We start from the raw sequence: 22,458 nt of genomic DNA on the forward strand, positions 1-22,458 counted from the left end.
TCAGGCCATCATTCTCACATTTAATCCATTACAGAGAATAACCATTGCCATTAAAACCTGCAGCAATCTCTGTGCTCCTCCCTCACTTGGAACTGGCACAAATATGTTAAGTTAGCTTAGTATAGCTCCTGAAGTACAAATTGATCAGCATAGGAAGGAGCAAATCCCTACCTGTCACTTACTTATAAGTATCAGCATTCATTACCACAAAATACTCACATGCTGCTTCATGATTTACAGCATACAGAAGCACTAGTCACTCTCTAAAAAACCCTTTATAATAATTTTTTACAGCAGCTTTTTTTCTTCAACAAAGCATTTACCAATTTTGGGCTACTGTACGTAAGGAGAAATGTAAAACCTTAAGAGGTGCAAGAGATGCCTAACATCACATGTATTTAAAGGAAAAAAAAAAAAAAAAATCACTCTGTAATGTGATTGCAGCCATAACTGCTTACTTTGTATGAAAATTAAAACTAAACACAAAGCAGATGTGGAAGTCTTCCTAATTTTTTTGCTATGCACAATATTAAAGATTAACATTAATGGAAAACTAAGAAGCACTAACAGAATTCCACATGTAGTTAATCTCATTTTCTACTATCAGACACTGCTTTACAGTAACTTGCTCACATCATCCTCTCTGAATAGTAGAAATGTCAGACAACATATAAAAATTCTTAATTGGTAAAATAAACATTCCTTTATAAATATCAAGATTTGTGAGACTTGTTAGGGAATGTTTTTTTGCATTCTTTCACTAACTGAAAAAGTGAGGAATGCCAAGCTAGAACTGAAGGTGCAGGACAGCAACAACTTGGACATAGAACAGCCAGAGAAGAGCCAAAAAAACATCCTGTTCTCTGCTCCCCTGCTGAGAAATCCTACAGGGGAACAGCTTTCAGTACAACCCCTCAATTCAAGTTGAGGGCAACTCAGCAAGTCCTGCTGACTGATTTTGATATCATCTCCATTCCTCCTCTCAACATTATTCACTGAGCTCCAGGTCAGGCACTAATCAGCTTCAACACAAGTAAAACAGAGCAGGATTCAGAACTATTGCTGCTTTTTGTCTGTGTTGGCCTGACAGATACCTAAAGATACCGCCCCACCCCCAAGAAATACACACTCTTCAGCAGCTTCCATAAGGTGAACACAGCAAGTGTTCAAATAAACTAAAAAAGCCCATACAGCCAACCAACTAACAACAAAAACATACACATCCTCAATGCAGTATAATCTACAAACATACTACAACAGCATTGTTGCACATCTGAGAAGACTATGAATGCAATGTGCTTTAATTTTTCTTTACTTCTTGAGATAAAACTCCTCTCTGAAGGACATGTGAAAGTCTTCCCTCTACAGTAGAACTAGTCACCTTGTTTGGACTCTGGACTTGACAACCGTGTCAGTTTCTGCACTTTCCGCACTGGTCGGGGTGCTTTTTTCTCTTTGTTTCTCTCACTAGGTTTTCCTTTCACCGTTGAATCCTCTAAAAACAAACAAAAGCTGTTAAGTGATATCCTGCAGGAAAGAACATAGAATAACAAGCTTTCTTCAACATTTACCTTGAAAAACTGGAACTCAGAAAAACACAATAGAATTCACTGGCTCTCCCAGATTACATATTGAGATCAATTACTCCCAGTCCAGCATTTTAAAATGCTCATAGCATGAAAATGTTTAATCAAACACTGTTTACCTACTCAGTGGAGAGCAGCAAAGCCACAGCAACACCATAATACACGTTTACAAAGTTCATTTTCAACTTTAAAAGCAATGTTGACAGCTTGACAGGAACAATTGTTGGTTCTCTTCGACTACAGATATTTTACAGTATTTATGTTCCACAGGAACACGTAGTTCCTTCACTCCTGTAACACACAGGCTGCTGCTTCCACATTAACGCATGACAGCACTCATTGCCTCCATGCAGAAGCATGAAAGACAGGATACCAGTGTGCTTTGCTTTCTGCAAAACTTGTCACAGAATTCACCCAGTGATGCAGAACTATTCTATATCACTTCAGCCCTTATTTACATATGCTTTAGAGATGCCAAGAACACTTACCAAAGAGAAAGTCACATTTTATCATGTTTTCACAAAGAACAAAAAGGAGACCAGAGATGTGGCTCAATCACCAGCCCACTGAATGGGCTTCCCAGCTGCTCAAGGTACACAGCAGAGACAAGCTTTTCTCAAGGACAGGCAAGCTCTGTATTCAGCCTCAGCAGTCTACACAGACATTTCCAAAGATTTGTTCAAGCACTTTAGTTTACAAGCCTTGAAGATGTTATTTTCTTAATCCCAAAAGTGAACTGTAGATAAGGAACTCCATGGCCACTATTATCACTGTTTTCCTGTTCCTCTTCTATAAAGAATGTGATCAGACAACCTAAAACAGTCAGGATGCAACCTTCTGCAAAGATACATCTGAAGCTTTATTTAGATGCCAATACTAACTTTTACAGCCCCTCATTTCAGCTGAATCCATTCTCCAATGGATGCCTATAGCAAGTATCACAGACAGAACAACAAGTCATATTAAAGTATGTGGGAATGGAATGTTAAGAGTCTTTCTCCCCCTTAATATCCTTCCCTTACAGATTTTCCAGTCATCTTTGAGGCTGACAACAATTGCAGGGAAGACAGAATCAATGCATCAAGTACCAGAGGCCTCAGTGACTGCTTTTGCAGAAATCTAGCTTGCCTCCTCACCATTTTCAGTGACAAACAGTTGCTTCCTGATACCAGGAAAGTGCAGGCTGCTTCCCACTCACTTTATTCATATTACAGCAATTTTGTTCTAGTACAGCCAATCCTGAACACCTTTAAGACAGAATTATTGGAAGCTTGGGGTCCATACAACATCCTTTAGCCTAACTGCTAAATGAAGATAAAGACATCCTCTGCGGTCTACACTCACATGTAAAAATCTTGTTGCAGTAAAGAACAAGGCTTCTGTAGATACTGGAGATCTTATAGCTTGTTTAGCACTAGAGAGCATGGAACAGTTTTGATACAACTGACTGTACACACCCAAAACTCCACATGCTGTAACTTTAATACAGAATTAACACATGAATAGATAATCCAACAACCTAAAAATGCATTTACAGTATATATTATGTACAGCACCAGCATCTGATTACTCGAAACCAGCTATTCAATATAGTCTTTCCAGGTCAGAAAGGAGACACGTTCCACAACAGCTGTTCTACACATGGCATCAGGACAGTATGGATGAACACACACACAGCTCCTCCATTTTGTAGGCAGAAGTCCACTAAACACATGCATGATCCAAATGCCTTTTTAATAGAACCTCTTCAACAAAACTTTTCAAATCTGGATTTCTATAAAGAGTTCATGAATCATTTATATTATGCTTGTCAAAATTTAAAAAATAAATGCTAGTGTAGATTAAAAGTCTCTAGAAATTTAGCATTACTTTCATGGACTGATGCTGAATAGAGTATTTGCAAAACAATTTTACTGAAAAGAAGTGATTCTTCTTTCTGAACTTTTGAGTGATTCCAGAAGGATTCCTCAGTACCTTGTCAAGCTGTACAGGCAAAAGAAAACTGAAGTCTAATAATTTCCATACCAGCCACTATACTATCAGCATACAAAGACACATACAGGCTTACAATCTCATCGCATTTTCCTCTGGTCTTAAATGTTTTGACCAGCAATAAAAGTTATTCTTAATATGCAAGCTCTTACGCTGCAAAACTAGAGGTTTTCAGGGGATTTTTATCTTCCATTCCCTTCCTTTTTATTAATCTGATCTCCTCCCACAACTCACTCAGTCAAAAGCAATTCAACCTTACTCTACTGTAACCAGCCTAGCAAATCAAAAAGCACACTTGGGCATCCTACCCTAGATCACCCAGAAGAAAGAGCTGCCAATAGTACTAGAGTTTTCCAGAGTGAAAAATTAATGAAGACTGGGTCTTGGAGCAGAACACTGGAAAACATAAAGCATGTATTACTGTTTTGGTCTTCTGGCAGCATAACTGTCAATACAGGATTTTTCTTATCATCTTTGCTCGCAGTTTTAAGCATCAGAATACTGTGTTGCTAAATGAGCTCATTACCTAAAAAAGATCTTTTTTTCCTGTGTTGCCATTTTGCAACAATAATATTTAATGTTTTTGCAAGACCATTATGCAAAGAGGAATGAGTAGCAGTTTTCTAAGCTTTTAGCATTCAACATTCTCTCCTACACCTTCACGTGGAATAAACCCCAACGGTAATGTTCTGTTAATGTACCACTGCAAAGTTACACAGTCTCCCCTCTCGTATCTTATTTAAGCCTTACAATAATGAAGGCATAAGAGTTGTAGAGGAAATAAAATTTATATTATTTAAAAGGTTTCTTAAACCTTCTTCTGGTCTCCTTCTCCTCAGGGAATCCAGGGAAGACCTCTAAAAATGTCCATGTGTACAAATCTATGGGACATAAATTTCTCCAAGAACTTCAAGATGACTTGTATTATTCTGACATAAAGTACTAAAGTTCTCCAAGTTCAGAGATATTAAACCAACTTAATGCAATATAATCTCATTCCCACCACACATATCTGAAGGCACAGCCCTTTTCCTGCAGGCCACCTAATGCATTTTAAATAAGCATTCCCAGAGAGTTTCCACTGCAGATGCCCCCATCTCCCCTTTATACATTCTACCTAGCCCCCTAACAATTCCTAAAGCAACTTCCAACTGACAATTTCTTAACACTATACTGAAGGCAGTAGAATTCAGGCTTCAACATACAGCACAAAATGACTTTAATGGTGTTAAAGATCCAAAAAAATATCAGAATTGTTCCCATTAGATAATACAGGTTTTATCAAAACCAAAAAGTGGTTTGGTTTTGTCCCTTTAAACAGGACATTGTATTCATTCATGCAAACATGTATAAAGCTGTTATAAAAGTAAACAAAAATTGTCCTAAGGAAGACTTTTTTTTAAACTCCTATTTCAAAGAAAATTCATCATTTGATTCTTTTCAGGATTTATTTTCTATTAAAACTATTTTAATGAAAGAAAGGGAAGAAGGATTTTTTTCCTTTTTTTCATTTTAGTATTCAATGAGTTACTCCTGTGGAGAAAGGTCCAATATGTTTAACACTCATTGCTTCAATTTTTTGTTTCCATGACTTTGTAGACTTGCACAACATAAATCTCTCTGCCTCTTAAGAGAAGGTTGTGTGGCTTAATGTGTGCAGTTTGTCTCACCTGTTAACTGGAGGGCTATATCTCTATACAGCTCCCGACTAACGTGAAATTCTTCCTCACGCCAGATCTTTCCATCCAGAGTGCGAATCTTTGTTTCAGGAGGATTGAAACCTGAAAGTAAACAATTTAAGAGTTTAAAATAACTGTGCAAAATGTAAATAAAGCTTTTTTCAAAGTGGAAGGGGTGGGAAACTACCAAGCAAGAAACTACTTGAATTTCTAATGCTTAAATTAGAAGAAAGCTATATACCAGTCTGCCACTTGCTCACAGTGGAAAAACAGTGGACTGGGTGAAGAAAAGATTAATAAAAAAGTGAAAGGCTCTCTCAATCAATACAATGTCACTAAGCTCTGTGACCATAAAAAAAATGAAATGAACCCAAACGTTAATAGAGTGAACTTCTTTTTTACAGTAATTTGTAAGAAGACACAGGAAGAATTTCAAAAGAATCCACTTCTGTCAGCTGGCAATAATTTCTTCTCTCTCTTGTCCATATCTGTGATCAAACCATGCTACCCAGTCCCATATTGCTCAAACACAGTTATGAGTCCTGTCCATGCCTTGACATGTTACTCAGTGAATTGAACTCTGCTCCTTCACCACGTATAATCAACAGGGAGAGATTCTGCACCCCCCTACCTCTGTATGATGGAGCAGCAGGTGCAGGTGCCACTTTTCTGACTTTAGGAGTCACCGCATTCTCCACATGTGTGATCACGACAGGCTGCTCGGCATATCCTGAGTGCTGCCCTCTGCCACCTAGCTCTTCAGAATGCTCCCACTGCTTCCGAATCCGCTCCTTCAGCTTCTCCAACTTAGCATCATGCTGCTGCCGTTTCAAGATTTCCAGCCTATGAGCACTAGAGGTACTCATGACAGAAGGGGAAGACACTTTCAGTTCACTGTCCTGGGATGTGTTACTCTGAGGAGTTTTAGTGCTACTCTCGTCTCCTCTGGAGCCACTAGTTTTTTCCTCTTCCAGCCTTGAAGATATTGCAGCCTTAAGAAATGCCTCATTATTCTGCAAGGCATCAATTGCTGGTCGGTCATTCAAATATCTAACAACAGTCTCATCTGCAGCAGAAGAACATGGGCTTTCAAAATCTCTGCTGTGTAGATCCCGCTCCTCTTGGTCATGTATCGTATGGCCTGTTACTTCAGTCTTCCCTTCTGCTCCGCTGAAGTCCAAACTAGACAGCAGTTGCTTGGCCTCAAGTTGGCTAGAACTGTGATAAAACAGAGAACTATATGTATCCCTGATGTAATAGAGGGAAAAAACAAGTCACCATCAGAAATACAACTGTAGGATCTCCCAACCAGGCAATGAACATGTTCATCCATTAAAAGAATGACTTCCTATACCTTGTATCCACTTTAAAGGCAAGTTCTTTTAAAATTTGATCACCACACATTTAATAGTGCAAGTCTGACAAAACTGAAAGAGGTTTCTGTTCAAAATTTCATTTTCTGCACTCACTCTCTGAACAGGACTATATACAAAGTTGAAGAGCTGAAATTAGGGCATATAGAAAATCAGCAAGCAGTAATGTTGCTCTTCAATTTAAAAAAACTTCAAATAAAAAACAAGTGTAAGAATTGAAAAGCATAATTAATATATATTCTCTAAAACAAAGCAATGCACACATGCACAGCTCCTCAACAGCACATTCATAAGCTGAGAAAAAAATTCATTGCCCCAAAAAACCCTTCCCTGTATTTGAGCATAAAAAGGCAAGCCCCTGACAAGAACTTCAGAGTGAACTGGCTGTATTGCAACAAATGTAAAGCTTACTGAGAGCTTAGAAATTCAAACTAAGGATATCTCAGCATTTTTTCACAGAAAAACACTGTATATTTTAATAAAGTCATGGTATTTTGTTAGGAAAAAAATATATTTAATATTTTTACTGATGAGGTGCCGAAGATGTGAAAATCCAGCACCTAATCTACCTGGCTTGCTTCTTCAGCAAGTATGTTTAAATAACCCGTTTAAGCCAGCTCATAACATGGTACTTGTGAAATCGTCTATCTCTCTTTCTTTAGTAGTACACTCCTGCTATATGGTGTAGCAGTCATTATCAATCAACATAAAAACTGAGTGGCTTAATTGCACAGAATTTCACCAAAAGTACATATACATGCACACAGATTGTTCTACCCATTATTCTGGTTTTGTTTTTCTACAAAGTATTTTAAGTATTGACTTCAGGCTGTTCTCAGAAAAGCAGTAATGTGTTAACGTAACAACTCTGATGTTAATCCCCAAATTAATTCCCCCAATGCCACTTCTTACTGCAAGAACACTATTCTTTTCAATTGGATATAATGACATGAGTCTAGTTGCTGTCATTTTCTTTTCCCTTAAGTCTGTTAAGTTTACATGTTTTTAAAACAAATAACTGATACATGTAAATTATTCCAGACAGGGTAGACAACAGAGCTGTTCAATTACCAAAACTGACCCAAGATTACACAATTGATCCGAATTAGCCTCCCATGCAACAAAGAACAACAACCTCACAGCTGACACAAGAAGTGGAAAAGGAACACAAAACTTAAATGTTAGGATAACAATTATTAATAGAGATGTAGTGGGATTCAAAAAAACCCAAAACAAATACTGTCCCAACTCCACTCTAATCAGTCAACAGCAATTTGACTTCACTGGGAGAACATTTACAGCAGTGGTTCTCAACCTGTGGTCCACCAACACTGAACACTGGGACACACACACACAACAATGTAGTCAGAGGGGCTCTGCAAAGGCTTAAAGCAGGGGTGGGGAATGTCCAGCCCAGAAACATTTGGTCTGGTCCACAGGCACTGCGCCTCCTTTTCCTACATCCCCCTACGCTCAACACTCCCCTCATACTCAAGTCCCCATCCCTGCCTGCCCTGACACGCCAGTATATTCAGTGCTGGTATGGTTAGTGGGACCCACTTTAACTAGGTGTTTTTTTTCTTAAAGACATTTTTTTCACCCAACAGCCCTCTTTAGGGCCACAACAGACCTGGAGTCTGTTTCTCCAAGTGATGGCCCTGGACCCGTAAACAACAATATATGGTGACTGGACACAGAGAAACAAGGAGGGAGGTGAGAAGAATTGTAAAAACTTATTGTCAAATTTTAATGTAAAAAATGGCATCAAATTCTGAATTAGCACACTAAAATAGCATGAAATGGGCCATGTGAGCAAGAACAGTGTTGATGCTATTATTTTAAATTCCTATGCAATCACTGCAATAAAGATATTATAATAGGAACTTCTGCATCAACAGATTAATTTATTGCCCCTTCTCTCCAAATTTGAAGATGCTTCATGAAAAAAATGAAGTAAATATTTGATGCAGTCTAGTGCTTTAAATCTTGATGAAGTCTTGGTGGTCCGTGGACACAAAAGGTATTTAAAGGGGGTCTGTGGTGAAGGTAGATTGAGAACCCCTGATTTAGAAAAAAATGCAAAGTATGTGTAAGAATCCAATAAAAAACTATTACCAACCCAACCAAGCTATTCATCAGGGATGCCTGTGCAAAGAACACACACTGCTTATAAAACACAAGGAACTGAAAGAGTTATGGAAAAAGTTTTCTAGGCTCTGATACTACAACAATTTATAACTAGTTTATTTCTGCTGCAGGTTCTTTCTTTTTGAAAGTATTTAACATAGTCTAGGAAAACCAGGTTTTCTGTATTTTCCTTCATTCCTCACACCCCACCATGTGCCACAGTCTGCATTATTCTGTGCCACTTTCTCTCCTTGATACAGTTGTTCTCATTTGAGTTTCTCACACACACAATAACAGAATGCATCTTTACCAGTACATGTTCTTGCTCTACACTGTCATATGGTAATACATTTGGGAATATGTGCTGAAAAACTAATGAAACAGAGTTGGAAAAGCATGAGGAAATACTCTTTTTGGTCCTTATTACTGAAACCAAATACCTATCAAATCTATCAGCCAACTGAGGCCACAGCCACATCAACTTGATGATCTGGCCCCATTTCAACACGTTTGACTTTAAACTCATATTGACTGAACAAAACCTAAATTTGTAACATTTTTTTAAAAAGCACTGGATACTTTCGTCTAATGCCACATGCTGTTAATGTAGATGGGTGAAGGGAGGAAACAAATCATTTTTTGAGCAGTTGTCAAAAACATCACTATTAGCTTAATTCTCATCTTAGCATATTTTTCTTTAATCGTGTATTGTCCCAGCACTAACCTGTATGAAGCCAATGGTTCACGAAATTCCACACGATTGTTTTTTTTCACATTGCTTTCAAGAGTGGTCACTCGAAGAGGGCTGCGCGAGGACTTCTCCTTGCTTGATTTATTTTGGCTGGAGGACCGGGAAGCTGAAGCAGAAACCAAAGAATCCTCTATGTACCTATCTCTCCAGAAAAAGAAAGTTCTTGGGGCTGAACAATTAAGAATACAGTTTTTCTTGGGTTCAAGCAGCACTCCAAAATAGCATTTAAAGTACTTCCTTCTCTTTTTCAACAAGCTGATTTCAACAACTCGGAGCAAGGTGGTAAGTGCTTGAACCAATGATCATATTTAAAGAGAGATAATAATGCCTGAACTCTAATTATAAGCAATTAAATCTGTGAAAGTTGACTGTGTTGCCACTAGAGGTCGATCTGTCTTTCTCCAGTGGCACACTACCAGAATGCTCCAAATGGTATTTAAAACAAGGGCTTATTCCTTACAAGCAAATGAATGAATTCCTTAAATGAAATAAAGGAAGAATCACATTTAGCATTCTATCGGGGTGTAACAGTTGACAAACATTAAAAAACCATAAACAGCTAGTCCAGTATAAACACAGGTACATACAACTGTTGTCCAAAACCTCCTCAAAAACATGGTATCAGAATGGGATAAGCATTGCTCACTCACAGAGTGGGGGAAGTCCTATCACTCCCTCTAACCAAGTGACTATGATAGCACACTTTCCTTCTTAAGCCAAGGGAAGAAAACGTTAGTTTCTCCTTGGCAAATGAGTTTCATGAATAAAGATCACTAGCAGGAGGCAACTTGGGGGAAGGGAGGAGGAACCAAGTTTTCCCAGAATGCAGTGGCTTCACCCTGCCGCACACGCTATGTCCTCAATAATACAAACCTTTTCTGCTTAATTTCCTGCTAGTGCTAGTAGACGGCTTCTTGGCATCCATGACAGAATCGAATACAGCCGTGCTGGTGGGAGCTATTTCCAATTTATTTTCTATATGACGTAGCTAGAATGTGAAGATAATGCAAATTAAAAAACTGGTTTTGATTTTTAAGCTCCAGGTTTTTTCCTTCAATGCGACAGATTCTTCATTACTTTCGTAAAGAATAAAACTGAATAATACAAGATTCTACATGTAAAATCCCACACTAATGCTCAGCTATTAAAAAAAGAGAGGGACAAGGCTACAGGAAAGAGCTGAATTCCCCCCAGAAAAGCTGTCTGGCTTCACTGAAGTCAGATTTTAGAAACTAGTGTGATATCTTAAGTTAACTTCCCACAGAAAGACAGCAATTCCAATGCTCAAAGATGGAAAATTATGAAATACACTGTTTTTTACAAAATACACTGGTGTTGTCCCAGTTTGACTACTTTGAGTAAGCAGGGGAGCTATTTTTTTGATTTCAAAAAAATGAGAAGTCGCCACTTTCTTAAATAGAAAGGTAGTATTACACTCAAGACTTAGCAGGTATTACTACACTCAAGACTAAGTCTGCTGTAGCAAAAATTTCTTCTACTGTGTGTGGGAAACTTTGTCTAAGATGTTCAATGTGCATATACTGCTTGCCTTATTTTCAACTTGTTTAACAGACAATCACTGAACAAAATAATACTTTGGTTAAAGCCTTTGCAGCCATTAACAAATTTAAAAAGAGTAAGAAAGAAAAATAAATCAGTACTTACAGCAGCCTTAGTCTGAGAAAAAGTAGCCCATGCTGCAGTTAGATCTTACAGGGCAGAAACAAAGAAATAAATTTCTCATTAGTACATGGAAAACAATGAAATAAAATGTTGCTTCAAAACAATTTTCATGGGTTCACTAATCAAGTTCTTTTAATGACTCAGTCCTAGCCTGTAAATCTCTTCTATGAGGCTATTATCAGTCAAGACTCATCTTAACACAGCAATAAAATATGTAATGTAAAATTTAATAAGCTCACTAAGTTAGGTTGAATGCATTATTACACTTGAAATCAAATCTACCCATGTCACAGAAGATGTTTAGAAGATAAAACTGGTTATCTATCCCAACCCAAATATCTTACATTTTTCCATTATACTATAGTTCAACTACTTTTTTTCCTCTTCCATTTTCTTCTTCAACAATCTAAACATGAATGTGTTGATCACCGAAAGACTCTACTCAAAAAAAAAATCAAGCTTTGAACATGTGAATTTTGAATAGTAATCTTTTTGAACTGTACACCCTACAAATAAAATAGAAGCAATGTTTGCGAAGAACAAGCAGAAGGCACTAATCAACTTCATCTTTTTTCATCTAACAGATAGCATGTGCTCTATGCATGATCCAGTTCAGTAGGATGCAATAATATTTTCCTCTAAAAATATTTACTTCCTCAGTTCCCCTCTTCTTTTGGTTTCTAATGGTTTTCTTCTAATCTAATGTTTTACACAATGCAACATCCAAAACCTTAATGTGCATCAGAACCGTGGAGAGTAGTAGTATTAGAAAGTTGGTGTTGGGGTTTTTTTTTTTAAAAATTCCTTATTGTAAAAAAACTGCCAATTTCTTTTCTGGTAAGATGCAACAACACAAAGGAAGAGTTAAGGAAATAGCATAAATAACTTTACTTTGACTTCACAAGACTGTGCTTCATGTCTAAAGAACTCAGTTTTACAAGGTATATAATTTTAAAACAAACTGAACGTATCACAGGAAACAATCAACAATAATGTCCTCCTGCAGATAAAATGATAATCTGTCTCTGCTTCAGAATAACTTCTGGACTTCAGTTTTGTCATAGCGGAGATCATAAGACTGATCTTGAATCACAGACTTAGCATGCGACTCAGCTGCTCTACAGACCAGAGCTTTCTTCCTCTCAGAGGAACCGTAATTTCCACATCACCACCCCCTTTCCTAAATTAGAGTAATCATGACAACCAAAAGCTAACAGGATTTCTCCAGTTCAGGGAGACAAAAGTGCTGCAATTCACCTTAGGGTGATGTACTGCTGCTATTCAAGCGTCTTTAGCTCTTTACCACTTTGGAACTGAGCAAGAGTCAAGAGCAACCGTCTCCCCATCATTTCTTTCAAGAGCCTACAGTTCCCAGTTTCTGTTCCTGCACTACTCCTCCTCTATAGCACTCAAAAAAATCTGTCTCTGTGCCATCTTGGCAACCATATCATACGCTGGCAATTTCTAATGCAGATCAGTGAATACTCTGCAGATAAGAGTATGAAACTGCTACCTCTGCAAAAAGGAAGCCATATAACACAGGGTCTTAGCTTCCAAATTGAGAATGAAGAATGCTTTCTACAGAAACTCCCTGAAGTTTCAAACAACTCATGATAAAATACCATCTAAAACAAGGCAATAAAACAGAAAATCCATACCTCTGGTAGAATCCTTGTTTTGGTTATGCCTCGTATTTTGTAGAGGCACCTCATTTGACTTGTTGCTCCACATCATGTCAATTTATCTACAAAAAATAGTCACATAAAAATCAAAGAGGTATAAAGCAAGAACAAATGTATCTTACGCTAAAGAGAACATAACCTTGATCACTATGATGAATGTTCAGCTCATATGATGATTTCAAACTTGCATCATGAACAAGATCAGAAAAGCAGCACCAAATCACAAATGCATTTGCTTGCAGCTTTTCAGAAACCACATAATTCTGTCAATAAAGAGGGGTTTGTTGTTGTTCTTATTTGTTACAAAGAAGAGTGAACTCGATAAAAGCAAACCCAGAGGTCACGCAATTTAGGTCTTACTACTAAGTATCCCAGCAAGTCTGAAGATGACCACACTGAAATACTGCACATGAAAGGCTAACAGGGGCAGCACTGCATGGCTTGAACCTATAAATGTTTAGCAAAACTACCCAACTCTGCCTGAATGTGTCACTCATCCCTGTTAAAAGAAAAGGCAGAACAGAACTGTGCAGCAGGACACTACACCCAGGAAAAGACAGGACTGGAGCTGCCGTTGTCTTCCTATGAAGTTCAAAGGCACAACTCTGAGTGAATCTAAAAAGGTGAACTCTGAGTAACAAACCAAGCAGTCACTATCACCAAAGGAGTTTTTAATAAAGGAGAAAAAAAAGCTACTCAATGAGGAAAGATAATTTTTAAAAGAAAAGGCAGGTAATTTATGCAAATATTTATTTCTCGTTACTTTTGTTGCAAAAGATGGGTTGTCATACATAAAGTTGTAGCAGACTTTAAAGAAGTACTACATGAGGAAAAAAAGTAAGTTTGAGAGATCTAAGAGGAGCTCATACAGCCACCAAGAATGATTAGTCAGTACTGCTGCAACCCTCTCACCAAGGAGTACCTATCTGGCAGCATGTGCTCACTGAGCCATCTGCATGACAGACTGAGGACATTTCTGTTATGGAAAGAAAAAATTAGGTGATCACAGAATTCATACGGGAAGTTCTGGACCTCTGAAAGAATCATAAAGCCACACTTTCCTCTCTCTTCTCTCAGGCACGCCCAGATATAATTTTTCTTATTTTCTGAAAACTTATTTTGCTTTCACTTCCCTACATAGTGTGCCACATAAAAGGCCATTCAAATATAAAGCTCATTTAAATATAAAGGTCATTCTTCTGATAAAAGGTGACCAAACACCCGACAAAATTAACATTGTGTACTACTTACTGGAGGAGATCATTGCCTGTATATTTTGTGACAAGGATTTTTATCATGCAGGTTTTAAGGATACTCACAGTGACCAACAGAGAAGTTTGGTCCTCACATTCAGCCATATAGCTATTATTTATGGCAGTAAGTTATCCCACAAAACTGTTGTTATGCCCCAAGAAAGGCTATCAATAGTAAGAACACAGGTTTTCAAAAGATCTTTATTTCTGACTTTCTTTAAAGAATCCTAATAAGTGTTTGAAAGAGTGTGGAAAAGGTATGTGAGCTTATATACATAGGTACAGAAAAACACGCATACACACACATTAGTGAAGTCCACAATAACACAGAAATTCTAGAAAGAAGTGGGAGATGTTTTGTTTTTTAAGTATCTATTCATGGGTAGTGAGTCAAGCAAAGTTAGAAAATTCTGCTTCTAGGACAGGTGCTGCAGAGCTCATTCATGCAGAATCACAGCTTTGTGCCTCAAATCAGTCATGCTGTAAATCGTAACACTGCCCTGCCCTGGAAATCATCTTAATTGATCTTCTCCATCACTGAAGCAAAGAGTTGTGCTAGAAATGTAGAAACAAATATTAATAAAAATGGGGGAAATTTTCCATAAAGAGCCAATCTGAGAGCCACTGAAAACATCATCTCATACCATTATGAATTTCTTACCCAAACTCAAATATAACAAAACCTACTCAATAGGTAAATTTAGAATAAGAGAACTTTTGGACAAGCAACCACTTCTTAAGGGATTAAGTACCTCTCTTCATGTAATTGCTTGGGATTTATTCTTATCTTTAGAATTACTAGGATATGAGAGACTAGAATTGTTCTTGTTATTATACATAAAAAAATCTATACTGTTTATTTTATGATGTCCTGTGAATATAGTATTTGAATATACTCTATATTCCTTAAGTCCCTGTGAAAAGAACCAGATTAATTTAAAAAGTCTAAAATTGCTTGTTATATCTTTCATCCTGACACTCAAGTAAAAGCTGTCAATCCTTTAACTGACCTGAACAGAGCACAAGTCAAACACAGTGAACACACTTGTGAGAAAACCTTAGTTCTACTAATAACTGACAGTTATGTGCTGATGATAGCTAATGGTCAGTAATTCTGTCTTAATGCCTTGGTTCAAAAGTATATGACACCCCTCTATAAAAGGCCACTCGGCCTCTCCTCCTTCCTGCACAAGCTGGGAAGTAATCACAAAGCATCCTGCTGTATTGCTTTCTCCTAACAAATACCTCCAGTGCCAGCTCTAACCATACAATATGACTCTTACTGACTTCAGCGCAGTCAGCTGAGATCCCCCGAGCAGTTTTGCTTAACTCAGGTTGCTGCTCTCTGGAAAAAAGACATGTCAGAACTGAGCATTCTGGAGCTGTCTACAGTTTCAGGAAGGCAACACTGCAGTAGTTTTCAGTTGCAATGTAATCTTCATAACTATAAGGGTTTGGGGTTTAGATGTCCCTCCTTTGGTAGGGTGGGAGAAAGTTATCAGCTTTTCAAAACCTACCTACAAATGATGTTGATTCCCACCAGGCTTTGAATTCCTACAGATTACTAAAATAGCTTCTTTCTATTGAATAAACAGCACACTACAAAAAACAAGTACTTGCATAATTCAATACCCTGTCTGCAAGACGTTAAACCAGACAGAGAAGACACTTCAATGCTATCAAGAGTACAGCTAGGGCGGAAAAGAGAAATAAATCAAGACACAGTTGCCGTGTCTATTTATAGGACTTGCATGCAGGGTAGTGGACCGGTTAAACACTGAAATACACTGAAATTATTATTGATCAGAGAATAATACCAAACTAAAAAAATTACACAAAGGCAGTTTAAATGTTTTTAACATACATTTTACATCAATACAGAAGTTGTCACAATGTCCCATGAACAACTTTAAGAAACACATTTTAAAAATTACGTTCTGAAATGACTGCTTCCCATATGTTTTTTTTCTACACTAAATGATCCACCACTATTTAATATAGAGCTTCAATAAAGAGATTGAGCTCAACAGATGAAATGCCAAAGAACTTCGGAAAAGACAGTAGTGATGACAAGAGGTTATCTGCAGATTGGATAAGGCTATGAGGATCTTAAAAGTTTGTTGAAAAAAAGGTGGAAGAGTGCAGACTCAGCAGAACTGATCTCCTGTTTATTTGGTTGTTCACTAGAGGACACAGATATCCTACACAGGTTCATTCGAGGCTAGTTTGCCTCTTGTATCTTAGCTAAGGTACAAACACCATTGTGTTCTGACATTTCAATCCCACATCAAGTGCCCATGTTATTCTTTACTCATTTGTCCAAGTAAAAAGAAGTACACAAGAGAAGGCACCACAGAACTGCTGCAGATAAGGACTTAAGAGGAAACTAGCAAGGGAAGGATATATTCCAAACTCCTGGAATAAGCTGGGGATGGACAGACACGGGGCATGTCAACCACTCTCTCCTATGCGGTTCCTATGGGAAGACACTGAAGAGAACTGGCAGATTAGAAAGCACATGAGAAGACATCAGAAAAGAGAAATTGTAAATGAGAAAGCCACTGTCGAATAAAAAAAGATGAGAAACCAGCATTACATTTACTAGCAAACATACCAAGGATGGCAATGAAAGGTACAACAGATCACAAAATAACAAATCAACATAGTAAGAGGAAAGAATTTCAAAATGAATGGGAAATATGAAAGTAGAATATGCTTAGCAAAGGTACACAAAAATGTCAAGAGATGAAAAACAGGGCTGGGAAAAAAGAGAAAGAAAAGTGGTAAGAGAAGCAGGATATAAAAAGGGAGTGAAGGGAGAAAGACAGGAGGGAGAACTTTTTAAGAATCAGCACAGAGAACGGCAGAAAGGAAGAAACTGATACATTGGTCCAATTGTAAAGTTTTTCAAGCACCCTCAGTATGATTTTTTTCTTAGTAGCACAACCTTATTAAGAAAAGGAAAGAGGAAACACAGAAGTCATGGCACTAAAACAAGGAAACAGGAGAGGAAACTGAATCAGACAGATTCAGAGAAGGCAGAGAATGTGAGCGAGAGATGACCCACTGTTATGTTCACTAACGTTCAGTGGTTATGTGAAAAAAAAACAGTATGCAGAGGGAACAGTATTCCTCGAGACTTTCTTATAAAAACACAAGACATACCAGAAGAGAAAAGATAAAACTTCGCTAAGAGTAGGGAAAGAAGCAAATTATTAATATTAACTTCTATGGGATATTCGTAAATGTTTAATCCCCAAAGTGGCAGGTTTTGCTACAAACTGGGTATACAGCACATGAGGCCAGCAATTCACAGAATTTAAGCTACAAGAAGGTAGCAGTGCCAATAAAAGCAGCCATCTTTTCTTTAGGTTTTGGTCTCTCTTGCCCTATTCAGTCAGAAAGTCAAAGGGATTGTGTGGTAAAGTGAAGTAGACTAGGAATCTGGTAAGGTCTGAAAGTAGCTTTCTTGGTTTTTTACTTTATTAGTTTTAGCTACGTTGTACCATAAGCTATAAGCTTTGTGCAAGCAGAATGAAAAGGAATGAAAACACTGAGGAACAGCCAGATCAGTCCCAGTCCTGTACTAGCTGCTGTCATGTATCATCATCTACAGTTGTTCCCCAGGAACAAGTGCTTGAAGCTGCTACTGCCTTTACCTCGAGGAGAGTGAGTGGGACTGGAGAAAAGGGGAACCGTTCCCTTCACCACTTTCTTAACCTGTGGAGATACCACTGGAGTCTGTACGCCTTACTCCAGTGTGTCTCACCGCACCCACACCTCACACAGTGCAACTTGTCCGTGGGGGAAATGGGCACAGAGACAAATAAAAGGTTTAAGTGATGTTTTTTCACGTTTACAAAAATATTTCAAGTTTCCCTGTACAAATAATTGAAAATTGGTTTCTGAAGCCTGAAAAGACCCTCTGGAGCTCTGCCTGTGCAGCAACAGCTCTGCATTACTGGCAATAACAGACACACACAGGTGGGCAGACACAATCAGACCTAGCCAAGCAAACTTCTTCTGAGCCAGCCCACCGAAAATGATGGAATTTCTATTTAAAGATGCCAGAAACACTTTCCACATCTCCTCAAATACCACAGAATAGAATTTATGATGATATGCTTGAGTCTGGCATACAAATACCTTTACCTACTCATTTTTCTGGAAACTGAGCTTTTACCATATTGCATTATCCCATTTAAATGAGCTAAAAATATTCATAATTCATTGTTCTAAGACTTTTTTTGTTATGTTTATGGGCTTTTAAAATGTGTTTCAATACAAGAGTAACATACCTTTTTTTTTTTGGCCTCAAGATATTTTGAGGAAACTTTGTCTCTCGAAGCTATTAGATTCAGGTGATTTACTGACCTTCCTCAGGACTGAGGAACAATATTAACACAATAAACAAATGCATGACATATCTCTCAAAAAAGCACCGCATCTGCAGAATCAGATGAGTCCTCCTCCCCCTTCTTTCAATGCTCATTTATATAATAAGCCTTCAAATAAAATGTATTTCAGGGGCAAAGGTTCTGAAAGGAAGGTAATAGTCAAAATCCAAATACAACTCCACAATGCTTCACGGACACAAACTTCATCTTAACACTTCTCCACCATACTATCTCAAGTCTGTGATCTCTGCTTTGCTCTCCAAAATGATTTCTGGTACAAAATTGGAGATTTTTCTTCTCATAATTTTTACATGGTGCTGAGATGCAGAGTCAATGGGTTCAATCTGTTCAGAGTACCTTTACAGGTAGTTTTGCTGGTATTTATTCTGACTGGGTGCTAATACTATTTGACTTAGAAATATTTTACCAGTCCAGATTGCACTGCACCCCAAGAGTGAGGCTGTATGCAGTGACAATGGACACAATTATGTAAAGCTGATGCAAGAAAAAGCTGGAAGTAACAAACACCAACATCCAAGGAGCTTGTGAATGTCAGCTGCTCTGAATGAGTAAAATTTTAGGCAATATTCAGTATTTTATCTTGTAATCCAAACAGTATATATACCAAAAAACCTCGTATTTCAATCACTAGGACTTTGGAAAATACTAATTAAACCCCAAATGCTTCAAAACAAAAGAAATATACCAATAGAATTCAATTTGTCTTAAACTAGAAAAACATTGAAAAAGACTTTTAGGGATATTAAGGTACTACCAAAAAAATGAGCAATCAAGATACAGCACACACTTGCAGATAGAAAAGCAGTAAAGAATTTCAAAACACATGTCACTACCTCTAACTGTTAACCAGGAAGATAAATGACATCAACAGTCATATAGTCATCAAATGTGAGAAAATATAGTACAAAAATCCAAATATGTTTCATGAGCTCTAAGATTAAATCACTGGCATCAGTCAGCTACTAACTTTGCATCCAAACTACAGTTAAGATTTTTCTACCAATGAAACATTATTGAACGTGATTCTCTCTAACTGCATGCTGAGGACAAACAATTACAATGCCCTTCTGCTATGAGAAGACATGGCAACTTGCAAAAGTGTCTCTGCTTCATCACAAGTGATGGAAAAAACAACTGGCATTAAAAAATGGATAAGCTGTTTTACTGAAAGTAAAACACATTGAATGTCTTACTCTGCTCTATCGCATGCTAGGAGGTACTCTGAGGAAATCTATGGAAATGAATGTTGTGACAACTAGCATAACTTGATTCATTGTTCATGAAGAAATCAGAGCACAAAGGCACAGAGAATGCATCCATTTATTAAGGAGATGCACATGAAGGTTTGCTTATCCATTCAGAAGTTCTGTATTTTCTCTGACTTCAAAGATATTTGCATTTATGACAGAAAATAAGCAACATACCCTAGTTTCAAGAAAAAAAATACTCCTGCATTTGTTTCCTTGGCCTTCAAAACAAAAGTTCACTCGTTTCATCTCCAGTTACTAGAAAATGCACATTAGAAGATTTCAATTCTTGCAGCCCATAACAAATCCATTCAGCAGAATACGCTTAAACTCTTCAACAAGCCCTGTCCCATTTCACAAGGAACACTCCACTGTGAGGAAGTCTTCTTCAAACCTACAGGCAATCCTCCTGGCCAGATACAAGAGTGAGATCTGCCAATTTTGAGTCATAAGACAACAGCATTCAACTGTCCAACAATACCAAGCACATATGAGTAGAGCAGCAGCTTTGTCTGCAGCTGCATCAACTGCAGACTGATTTTCTTTTGAAGTAGAATAACATGCATGAAAACTTAAGGGAAAGTGTTCCAAATGTCACTTTCTCAAGTTTGATGCCTTTGCTCTGAAACTGCATCCAGAAGTAGTGTCTGAAAAATGTCTCAATAACAACATGAGAGGAAAAAAAAAGTCAAACAAATCCCCACGACAAGCAGAACAGTGACAACCAGCACTGCCCGGATCCGACCTGGCATTACAAAGACTCGTACCAGGACTCTGCTGAGAAGACTTTTCTTGAACTATCTAAAACCAGCAATAAATATTTTCTCATATTTAATCATTCCATCCCATTAAAAGCTTTAAGTGCCTAAACCCTAAATCCAGACTTTTCTGTTTCAGTATTACAATTCCACCTGATGCATGTTGCCATTAGCAAACATAACACGTCCTGTGAATATGACTTGAAAATATCAGAGAAAAGTGTTGACGGTGTTTTAAGTTTTTACACTTTTTACCATGGACTGGTCTTAGTGTGAAATTCTGCCCTCAGTAAGAAGTGTCCTTACAAAGCTAAAACACAGACAGAATTTCTGTCAGTGTTCAGTAAGTTTCAATTGACCTAGTATAATTGATTAGTTAATTTACCTGCTCTATTCTTTCCCTGGTATATTGGCATAGGTTTCAGACTTACGCATATAAGTAATTTTATTCTCCATCGACTAGTCCATTAAAGTCTATTATATCATTAGCATGATGATACACATATATCTTCCAAGCACTTGCATCTAGGGATAAATTTTACACTCAGACATTCTGATCCAGCCACATGCATAATATATTAACTGTATTGGGAAAGTTTTCTCTCTGCACTCAACTACCAAACCCCTTCTGTTATCATTATCATACCACTATAACTGTTCTCATATTTTCACAATTTATATTGGTTTGAATAGCATGAATTATATTAAAGTACATCAGTAGCACAGTTCAAACAGCACTGCTGTACTGATAAAAAGTTACACTCCTCATGTAAATTTCTAAGGTAGAGTTGAGCAGATTTAGCAACTTGACAGTGATAAAGGATTGTACATACTCCTCCCTACATTCCCTAGCAATCTTGCCACTCCTCTGTGATAGATGCAGTGCTCATCTGACTGCATCACAAGCCAGTTTAACTCACTAACCCAGCAGAAACTGACTCACTTTTTCTTTCGTTGGGTTAGCTTTCTACCAGTTTATCAAACTGAATCTGGTTGCTGCATGGTCAATGCCAGAACTGGTCAAAGTGGGGAAGAGAAGCAGAAGCAGAACCTGACGTTGTGCAGCTTCACTTAACTGCCATAGGTACAGCAATATAAAATAGAGCTAGCGCTACATCCTCCCCGTTTCAAACACATGCCTCACTATTAAAAGATGTTAAAGCACTGAAGCCTCATCCCGGCATACAATGAGACTAACCACGTTAATGACTTTATCTATAGGTGTTTGATACAATGTAATTTTCTTAGCAGAAACCAGCAGTGTGCCTGGTAGACGGGTGCAAGGAGATGCAGAAAGTTCATTCCACCCAAGTCAACAAAATCTTTAGAGTAGATGTAGCAATACCAAGATTAGATTCTAATCCGTTTAAGGGATGCTTTTACTATGCTGGCACAAGTTCACGATCAAAGTTATTTCAAGACATGAAAGCCACCATCCACATTGGGACTGTTATATCAGTAAAATCTTCCCAGTGTTACAATGGCAAACTTAAGCTATGCACCAAAGCTTAGTAAGCTTAGTAAAACAAATCCATGCTAACAAAATGTCTTATAGTTTCAAAATCCCATTTTTTCAGTTAACACCACACCTAGCCTAGGGAGTCTACCAGATCTACATCAATCACCAACATAATTTCCGCAGTACCCCGGCCCCTTGCATAAACATGTCATTACTACATAAATTAAGTTGCTGTGTTTAGTGGATGCAGCTTACCTTTGTTTAAGGTAGCGTCACTCACAGAAACCGAAGCCTTCAAGGGTTTACAGCATTCGTGTGGCCACACCCTCAGTTGCATTTAATTATCTAAAGCATTACCTAATGAAACTGTTGTAGCAACCAGAACTATACGCAGTTCACGTAACTTATCCTGTCCTCACAGACAGTCTGGCAGAACGTTTTGAGCTCACA

General features: G+C 37.8%; 1 protein-coding gene across 3 annotated transcripts in view; it reads right to left on the minus strand.

The window, feature by feature from the left end:
- The window catches only part of CEP350 (centrosomal protein 350), a 76,971-nt gene that overhangs the window by 53,266 nt on the left and 1,247 nt on the right, over positions 1-22,458 (minus strand). For all 3 annotated transcript variants that reach the window (XM_074906944.1, XM_074906945.1, XM_074906943.1), the window contains exons 2-8: positions 12,850-12,935; positions 11,174-11,217; positions 10,382-10,496; positions 9,482-9,614; positions 5,889-6,475; positions 5,249-5,359; positions 1,382-1,495 (exon numbers count right to left, since the gene is read on the minus strand). In XM_074906944.1, the coding sequence (XP_074763045.1) occupies positions 1,382-1,495; positions 5,249-5,359; positions 5,889-6,475; positions 9,482-9,614; positions 10,382-10,496; positions 11,174-11,217; positions 12,850-12,925 (1,180 nt within the window). In that variant the 5' untranslated portion in view covers positions 12,926-12,935. The remainder of the gene's footprint in view (positions 1-1,381; positions 1,496-5,248; positions 5,360-5,888; positions 6,476-9,481; positions 9,615-10,381; positions 10,497-11,173; positions 11,218-12,849; positions 12,936-22,458) is intronic.

The sequence above is a fragment of the Athene noctua genome, chromosome 5 (assembly GCF_965140245.1).
Source record: "Athene noctua chromosome 5, bAthNoc1.hap1.1, whole genome shotgun sequence".
In the NCBI taxonomy this organism is placed as follows: Eukaryota; Metazoa; Chordata; class Aves; order Strigiformes; family Strigidae; genus Athene; species Athene noctua.